The sequence below is a fragment of the Plectropomus leopardus genome, chromosome 11 (genome assembly GCF_026936395.1).
Source record: "Plectropomus leopardus strain MGB_pleo_1.0 chromosome 11, ASM2693639v1, whole genome shotgun sequence".
NCBI lineage: Eukaryota > Metazoa > Chordata > Actinopteri > Perciformes > Serranidae > Plectropomus > Plectropomus leopardus.
This window is the reverse complement of record NC_142186.1, coordinates 5,702,958-5,712,900: the sequence shown is the minus strand read 5'-3', so window position 1 is coordinate 5,712,900 and position 9,943 is coordinate 5,702,958. Positions and strand designations below refer to the sequence as shown.

The following is a 9,943-nucleotide window of genomic DNA, read 5'->3' as shown; positions in this document are numbered from 1 at the left end:
ATGAAAATACAGGGGGGGGAGAGGGCAATACACGGGCTCTCTGAAGGTTTACTTTTTCTTTTGTCGCCAAAAACAAGAAAAGAAACTGTTTGTATAAAATAGCAAATTCAAAATAAAATCCTCTGTTAATTATAGTAGGTTAATAATTTTCTATGTTAAAAAAAACTCTTTATGTTTTAGTATTCCAGGTCCCCTATCAGTCACGGGTCCTTAGATTCCTCCTAACTTTTGATTCACAATTATGTTGGAAATATATAGGAAAGCAAACCACACACAAATTGTCTGAAAATGTCACAAATTACACCAATTCTGGGAATTCTAAGGAATGCAAAAGTATTTAGCTTGGAAATGAAAATGATTGTAACATGGATAATGATAGGTAATGATAGATGACGTTATTGATCACAAGCAAGACAGCAAGGAACTGGTACAAGACTGAACTCCTATGAAAAATTGGTTAGAAATTATAAGAGACATATATACTATGGAAAAAATGGCCTTCCTGCCCAGAGTGGGAGAAAATGTTATCAATAAAAAAATGGAAGAAATTGATGTGATAGTTTTTCTTTCTATCTGTGATTATGGAAATAAATCCACAAGTTAATATGAATGGAACTTGTGGCTGTATACACAAACTAAAATTCAATAAATATTAATTAAAATAATAATAATAAATAAATAAATAATTGTCCTAATTTTTCTCCCCCATATGGTGCCACTAAAATCAAGTACAGCCCTCCTATTCGGGACTCATGTTAACATGCCTCTCCTAGCCATACTCAACAGGATATAAACATTTCTCACTATTTTTATGAGCCTTTTGGAATTATTGACCAGATTTCAACATTACTAAAACTAGAACCTTAATGTTACTGGATTTTTGAGGCCAATACCCACATCGATATTCAAAACTTACAAGAATTTTTAGCCACTACGCTATATATACATATGTGTGTGTGTGTGTGTGTTTTGAGGGACACGACAAATTATCGTTAACATCATTTCTATACTGATATTTCTTGTTGTACACATATGTGATACAATATATCTGCAATAAGCTAATACAGGTTCAACTGTATGGGTCAAACCATTACTAAAACCACAGTATTACAATTAAACAGACACCACATAAATGCTTGCACACAATAAATTGTAAATTTAATTCTTGCCTTTTAAAGTTGACCAAAAAACAGAATCCTGTGTTTCCAAAACTGCAGTCACTAAATACAGGATACCATACAAAACCTACAAAATGCAACAATTACAAACAGTTTGTTCAACAGATAACAATTGTACAGTATAAATTTATACAATACTGTTTTGTTTTTATTTGGCACTTGACCACAAGATTCTATTTTGTGTCTTAACAGAAATGTAACACCTGACATAGCTTTTTTTTTTTTTTTTAAAAAAAAAAAGAAAACAAAAATCAGAAAAATACATAAAAGCAACACATGGTGACGGTATTGTTGCAGCAGTTGTAATTCTTGGTTTGTTTGTCTGCATCTTTTTTTCTCTTCTTCACAATAAAACAGCAGTTATTTAGTAAAACATTCAAAGCTTTTCCAATTGGAGAATAATGCAATAACTCAAACGGCTTGTGTCTGCCCCGGGGAGGGCTCAGGTACATTCAGGTGAGGGGCACATTGGTCCTGGTTGAACTTTTTTTAAAGGGGAAGTACGCCCATTTTCATAATTTGTACGTTATTATTATGGTCTAAGACAGTACAAAAATATTCATAAAAATGAGCAACTCTCTCCCAAATTCAAAACCAGGAGTGCTGAAAGTGCTGAGTATAAAGTCTGGTGCTACTCAGCAAACGATGAACTGAGGAAGATGTTATGATGACACTGAGATGAAATAAACGGACACAGAGAAGTTGCATTACCAACAACAATTACTTCTCAGTAGAAAACTGGCAATTCATTTCAAATGCGAAGACGTGAAATTGGCAAACTTGTTTGTCATTTTCAGCCATAACTGTATTGTTTAAAGATATACAGTCAACTTTTCAAAAATATGGCTTAAGTTTTGCACAAATCTGTAATTGAAACCTGCTTATTGTCTATGACGCAGCTCCAGACTTTATACTCCATCACAAAGTTTGAGACTTATTTCTCTGGTTTCTGGCTTTGAGAGAGAGCTCATGTTCACAAATATTGATTAAACTTTCTCACTAATGGAAATAACATATTGGAATTCTTAATTTAGGAGGCATTCCCCTTTAAAAACATCATGGAGAGCTTTTTTTCACTTTTCTTTGACAGCAGAATGAAGAAAAGAAAGAAGGAAAGGAGGTCAGACGTTTAAATTAATGTCATTGTTCTTAATAGTGGGGGGCCAGCACTTCAAATAATGTGTGACCAAGAGAACATCACTCATTTTATGAAATATCATAAAGGGGATACATGCTATTTGCTTGTGAACTGAGACTGTTGCTGCAGAATTCAGTCCTCTCTGTGTATGTTTGGCCCTGATATAAATACAGCTGTGTGATGATTTCATTATTAAGCTCAAATGAAACAGAAAAAAGGCTCTCAGCTCTGACTACCCAGCATCCCCATTAAAAAGTGTGTCTATTTATTGATTGTTGTGCGTGTTGGTCTTTGTTTCCGTCCATGAAGTTACTCATGTGATCCATACGATGTGTCAGCTTCGGCAGTCCGTACGCTGTCAATAACACTGACCACTGGTAGCACTAATCATGACAATACTAACGTACAGAAGCGAGCACAGAGCTGGATGGGCGACTGGCTGTTTAGCCACTGATATCCATAAACGTACAAAAAACACACACATGCGCCAAGTCACATGCATATGTGTTATTGATCCTATGCACCCCTGCACCCAAACATGCTGTATTTAAAAACATCAAAAAGTGAGCGTGAAGAAGTGTGAGTCTACTCTTCACAGAGTAAATGCCAAAAAAAGAAACTGCTTTGCATGCTTGACATCCTGCAGTAGCTTAAATAAACCATTTGTTTTTTTTTTTTTAATGATCTGAATTTGCTTTACAAATTTCGGTGCACTTTAAAATATCTACACAAATACTTTTAAAGACTAGTTTCTATTTTACTAAACCTGGAGCGGAGCAACACACTGCCACTCTGAAACTCTCTCTCTGTCAAATTCTTACCGATATGAAAAAGCACTGGAACAGATGATGGATAAAGGGTTTCCTTCTTCATTACATCAGTGACTTCACAAACTACCGATTTAGGGCGCGTATGCATAGTAGCATAATATTACAAGTTCATGTTATTTTTAAATTTTTTTTTTTGTCCCAGCACAAAATATGAAACAAAGTCTATCAAGTTTGCAAAATGCACAAACACACGTACACATTCTCACAGTAGAAAAGAGGAAAACTAAAAGCGGTACTCGTTTGGAGTGAAGGACGAACTTCACAAGTCCTCTCTGCGGATTAAATAATCTTACCTACAGTTTGTCCCGTTATTCAACACCATTATGTCGCTCTCTCTCTTGTCTCATGCACACGCTCTGTCTATGATACACGTTAGAGTGATGGAGGCTCTGTCGCTCTGGCTGGAGCCTTCGAGGGGCACAGAGAGCCAAGCAAAGACACTGATACAGAGACTCCAGTTTATACTGTATATATACAACCTACTGTAGACCTTCGCTATACTCTGACGTGCCTAGAGGAGAACTGAGGGGTCCTTGGTCAACTACAATCAGTGGGAGTGGATAACCTGATGAAGGTTTGGGAGAGTCTTCAGGTTCAGTCTTTGTTTGGGTTAGGAGGGTTTAGATAAACAGCTCATGGGGGGCGTAAACTGGAGAATTTGGCTCCCGTGCCCGTCTTTGATGTCCTCAGTGCATGTTGAAGGCCTGTCTTCTTCATCGTCATCAGCTTGTCATTCTTCATCATCAGTCTGCTCCATAGTGGAGAGTTATGGGCATTTGGAGTCACCCAAAGAAGCACTGCGAGGAGATGGATAAAAGTCAAGTCATGATTATCACAGGAGTCGTAATTAACCCTTTGAAACCTGAGCAAATAAGCAGCTTAACAAGAAATGACACCACAATTAGCAAGAAATTAATAAAAAGTTGCAAGAATGTGACCTGAAACTAGCAAAAAGAAAGAAAAGTGACAAGAGAAAAATAGGAAATGACCTGAAAAAGGGATAAAATGAAATAAATTAAAAATAATAATATAAATAATAAAAATATCTCTATTTTTTTTCCTGTAATCTAGTTTTAAATATATAATCATAATAATCAGAATTACTGTTTCATTGACGCACACACCTCAAATTTTATTCAGAATAGAAAAGTATTTTAAAAATAAATGACCTGACATATTACATTTATGATTCATGACAAAAAACGGACAGAATGACGAGGGAGTTTCACAATAATACCACTACTACTAATAATACCAACAACAATAATAATAATACATTTTCTTAACAGGGTTGCAAAGTGCTTTTCAGACAAGCAACAGATTGAAAACAAGGCAGCAATAAAACAACAATAAAATAAACTGCAAAAAACGCAGTGATCATATATTAATAATAATAACCAAAACAACAAGCAAACCTTGTAACTACTTGTTGGGATTTTCCTGAGATGGTCTTTCTCTCTCTCTCTCTCTCTCTATCTATCTATCCTAATATTGTAAGTGTTGCCTTTTCCTGGTTTGAAAGGCTGCATTACAGTAAAGACTTTTGTAGTTGTTCTATTTGGCTTTACCCACTTAGTTATTATATTCACATCACTGATGATTATTTATCAAAAATTAAATTGTGTAAATCTTTCCAAATAGAGTACTTTATCAAACATACTGTGACATTTGATTCTCTCCATATCCCACAGCCCGAGGTTTTCCTATCGTCATAAAACGTTATTAAGATCAGTCGCTCTGATGGACGCTCCAGAATATTTCTATAGCGCAGGAAGAGGTTATGTTCCTGTTACACACTGCACCATCTGACTGCGCTTACAAAGTTCATCAAGAGCTGCTGTAACCTCGGGTTCAGAGTCACAAAAATTAAGAGATGCTTGTTGACTGCACATGACCTCTACAAGTGCCATAAGAACCCATGAAGAGGCAGCACAAATCCAGTTAAAAGTTAAAATCTTTAGGAAAGAGTTTAAATTTTAAGAAAACAAAGAGGTTCTCTACAAGACTGCCAACAAAGATGGTACTTCAAAAATTGGTGAATCCTACACACGGGGGCTTTAAAAATAAGAAGCATCTTAAGAGCATCAACACCTTCAAAAACTGCTCCAAAAAAACCCAACAAAAAACAGGCCACCTCCTACAGATTCTCTAATATCTATCCATGAACTACAAATAGTCACCCAGCCTGTGACATCGTGGATGACCCATCCCACGTCCAGCACGGTGCACGCAGCCTGCGAATCCTGCCTCCAGCAGGCCTGTTCACTGCCTGCGAGGCACGACTGATCGTAGGAGAAACACCTTTGTTCCCGAGGCGGCTGAACCTCAGCCCTCACACTAATGGCACGCTCTGAAACTGGCTGAAACACCAGCGCACTTTAAGTAACTCTCACCTAACTGTTTGCAAAAAGTTTAACTTTCATTCTGAGCTGAGTGTGAGCCTTACAGGTTGTGTTGATGCCTCGGCTTTAGAACTGTCCGGCGCTGCTGGGGTCACACTGCAACAGACGGACGATGGAGGGGTCGCTCTTTGCGCCTTTGATGAACTCCTCCAGAGACAGCTTACCTAAAACATATACAAAAGGATAAATTATGTTTTTGTAAATTCTACTGCAGTACATAGCAAAAAAGGGACAGTATTGGAGCTCAGAGCAAAGACAGGTAAGATCTAGGAATTTATGAATTACTAATTTCCCTGGCGTTTAAATTCAAGTTTAAACATTGGCCAGCTGACTAGTCTAAAAGTAAGAAACACACAAAAAAAAAACAATTGAGAATGACTGAACCAATTAGGTTCAATGTCTGAAAAATTATTGTGTATTTTATACGATCTACTGGAAATTGTTTATCAGAGTTTTCAATCACCAAACCGTATTTTAAATGACACTGATATGTGTGGCACTGCACTGTGACATGATTATTATTGATTCAATTATGACATTTTTGGAAAATACATCTTCAGGAAATGTTGCCAGTTATTATGAAATTTTCAATGGGTGAACACAATTGCAAATTGCAAATATACAAAAATACAATAAATAAATAAATGAATAAATAAAATAAAATGAAAAAATAAAATTAAAAAAAAAGTTAACAAATTAGTATATCCAGTGCCGACTAGCGAGGACAGCAACTTTCAATCGACTAGTTGTATAATAATGCACATCCTTACTAAAACTGAAGTAAGATCGCCAAAATTTTACTTTAAATTAAGAAGAAAAAACCTTTCCTGCAATGTTATGTACAAGACATATACAGTACTAATTTACAACAAATACTATTTACTGTTTTATAGTGAACATAAAGACTTCTCTTTTTTAAAAGATTATTTTTAATGCCTTTATTTGATAAGACAGCTGTAGTGTAAAAAGGGGGAGGGAGAGGGGGGATAACATCAGCAAAGGGCAACATTGCAGTGCATAACTGGAAGACACATTTGGTTCAGAAAGCAGCATTTACTGTGTTTTAGCTCCTGTGTCCCTGTTGGGTCTAATCAGCTGGGTTACTCATTGTGCTGTAAAACGTGACTCATACTCTATAAGCTCCCTCATGTTGTGACAGGCAACGCTGTAGAACGCTTTAGATGATCTTATACCCATTCACTTCGAACATTCAGCATGGAGTGGCTGGGATTTGTCAATTGGGTTCAACCTAGTTAAGGATTTTGAGAGATTATTAGTGAGATGACAACAAAGCACACATTTCAGTGTGAATTACATGTGATTCTTTGTGACTGTTATCTCTTCAGAGCCTTCGCAAGCTGCATCAGTGCATCCTGATGATGTTTCATTTCTCACCAACAGGTGGCGGTGTTGAAGCAGCTCTTCTCTCTCACACTTGAAACAGACTCAAGATGCCTCTCTAAGACTCGCTCGCTGCTCATGATTCTCATTAGAAAAGAAAGACAGCACATTTTCCATGTCCAGGTCAGCACACTTTCTCGCTCTGTGTTGCTGTCTTTGTTCTGCTGTCACTTTCCTCCCCGCTCCTCTCTCTCTTTTCCAACCCACTCCTCTTTTGCTGTGTCTTCTCTTTCTACCCACACTGCTCACTAATTCCTCACTGTCCATCTCTCTGTTCCTCTCGTCTTGCTTCTGTTCCTCCTGTTGCTCTGGAGTGTTTACGCTGTATGAATGCGCTCTCCGAGTATGTACTGTGCAATTGTGTGAGGCTGAAGTGTGTTGTGTGTGACTGAAACGGCAGGTCAGGTGTGAGTTCTGTTGTCAATGAACTGCTGCTTCATCCTGGAGGGCTCTACAAGTGCCTCTGCTACAGAGAGCCAGGCCTCTGCGTACAATGACAACAGCTGCCCGCCAGCTAACCAGGTGGCCGTGACAAGCTGTTCAAAACATTTGCAATTTAAATACCTGCTGTGTCCCATTTCACTGGAACCAATCAATTGACCCATAAATACACCAGTTCCAGCAGGTTTCAATTTAACCCTTTGAAACTTGGATTGATGTAATTTTCCATGTGCTACATTCAGACGCTTTTCACAAGTATTTAAACCCCTGGACCATGAGCAAATTGGTTTGATTTTCTTCTAAAACATGGGGGGAAACAATGACCAATTTGACAAGAAATGCCCTGCAAATTGCAAGAAATTAGTAGAGAAAAAAATGTTATTGTTATTATTATTTTAAATAGGAAAAAATGTCTGGAGAACAATACTTACAATTACCATATAATGATTTATCATATTTAAAATGATTCAGAATTGTTATATTTTTTTCTTTGTCATTTTTTTTGTCTGCTTTGTTTGTTGTTTGTTTATTTTTTTTGGTTTAGTGTTTTTTGTTTTTTTGCTAATTTTTAGGTAATTTGCTTGTACTTTTTACTAATTTCTTGCTAATGTCTCGGTCATTTCCTCTTAAATTGCTCATGTACTTCTTTTCATGTTTTTGAAAGAAATGAAGCCTATTCGCCCACGTTTCAAAGGGTTAAACAGAATCCATATGGACCTCATGCAGATGTTTATTTTAGAGTTATAGCAGGTACACAAAGCAATTTTCTTGACTTACAAGCTGTAAGCTGTTTTAAAGTCAGATGCCATTTTTTTTTACCACCGTCTACTGTTAAAGCAAAGTGAAGTGAAACTACTCAAAAAAGGAGCAGATGAGGTTGGCCTACCGTCTCTGTTGGTGTCCATCTGCCTGAAGATCTTCTCTGTCCTCTTCTCAGGTGTCGACTCGTCCTCAGGCATCTTCATCACAGAGGACACCATCTTATAGATCGCCTGCACACAAGAGAGGTCACAAAATCAATAATAAATCCATGCATTTCTAAACCCTTTATTTTCTAAACTAAAGGTATTGTAGTACCAACAGATTGCCTCAAGGAATGTCACAACTCTGCAAATGTCCATGGCTGTCTTACTGTATCAAACTACACATGAGATTTTGCTGCCATTCATTTTTTTTCCAATATTTTGAATGTTTGAACGGTGGATGGACTTAACTGAAAATAAGGAGGAAGATGAACTTTTTGTCTACCTCTGTATTCTGTAAAAAGCTTTCTCTGACTAATATCCAAGACCCTTGAGATAGATCATTTCAAAGGACTTGATAACCTTATTTTCTCAGTAAACTTCTTACTCAGCAATGGGAATGCTGAAACAAACAGGCTATTTTCTGCCAATGTTAAAGCAGTCCTGTTTATTCCACAAACACGATTTCTTTCTTTCTTTCTTCTTTTCCTTTTTTTGTTGGTCATCTGAGCTCTTCTTACTGGTTAGAAGGTGATGTCATGTACTTCCGTGCACCAATTGTGAATTTAGAAACATTTGAATGAGAATGTGATGACAGTTGCGGGGTTGTTTGAGTATGTTGCCAGATCAGATCATACACACCCACACAGTCTGATGAAGCAGACTGGCTCAGTTTGAAAGTATTAGACTCAATGGATAATGATTTGCAAGACAGACTTCAACTATAAATGCTGTCTTAATGAAAAACTTTGTAAATAGTAATGCCTCTCACATCCTCTTTTAGTGTGCTGTTGCTATATGTGAATGTTAGAAATTAAATGACTTTGGTTTTCCTGAGATTGTGTGTTAAATAATCTATGCTGCCATTTTGGCCAGATTTGTCTTGTAAAAGAAAAAGTGCATCTCAAGACACTTTCCAACTGCGTGAAGGTTAAATTAAAAATGTATGATTTTCCACAGATCTGCGATATTTTCGTAATGCCATTAAAACACAGTTGCGAGATGACTGTGTTTCCATTGATTGATATTATGTGACTTCTCCTCTGGCGATAACATTCTAAGAAGCATGGCGATGGATGTTCAAAACATCCGCAGCTTTATTTCTAGTGCAGCCACCGCACTAGCTGTCATTATTTCCATGTGATAATGAAAAGGCAAGTCCCTTATAAGTAGGAGCAGCCACTTATAAGGGATTTCTGGGAGGTGATCGTCCACGACTTCAGAGGAATTGTGGATTAAAAAACTCAGAATGATCTGCTTAACTTTTGAAGAGTCATATGATGCAGTAACACCTCTTGGAGCGCCTGCTGCATCATGAGGGAGCCAGTTCCTACTGACAAGTGCATAGCCATAGCATCATATGACCTATAAAAGCCAAAATAGTGTTTCCATTGCAGTTTTGTAAAATATGGCTTTTCCCAGTCGCCTGAAATACCACGTCATGTCACCGTAAAAACTTTTTTTGCAATTCATGGAAGTTTTTTCAAAAATGACTTGTTCCCATAAGGCAGCATCTGCGCTGATATCAGCACAAATACATCTGGTAGGTGCGTCCCTGGTCCAGTCTCCAGAGAGGAGACTCCAGAGGCTG

General features: G+C 37.3%; 1 protein-coding gene across 2 annotated transcripts in view; it reads right to left on the bottom strand.

Annotated features, from left to right (window-relative positions):
* Positions 1-1,133: 1,133 nt before the first annotated feature.
* Positions 1,134-9,943, bottom strand: part of LOC121945171 (neurocalcin-delta A) — an 87,691-nt gene continuing 78,881 nt past the window's right edge. For both annotated transcript variants that reach the window (XM_042489203.2, XM_042489204.2), the window contains 3 exons: positions 8,277-8,382; positions 5,593-5,712; positions 1,134-3,943 (listed from right to left, as the gene is read on the bottom strand). In XM_042489203.2, coding sequence (XP_042345137.1) covers positions 5,615-5,712; positions 8,277-8,382 — 204 coding nt within the window. In that variant the 3' untranslated portion in view covers positions 1,134-3,943; positions 5,593-5,614. The remainder of the gene's footprint in view (positions 3,944-5,592; positions 5,713-8,276; positions 8,383-9,943) is intronic.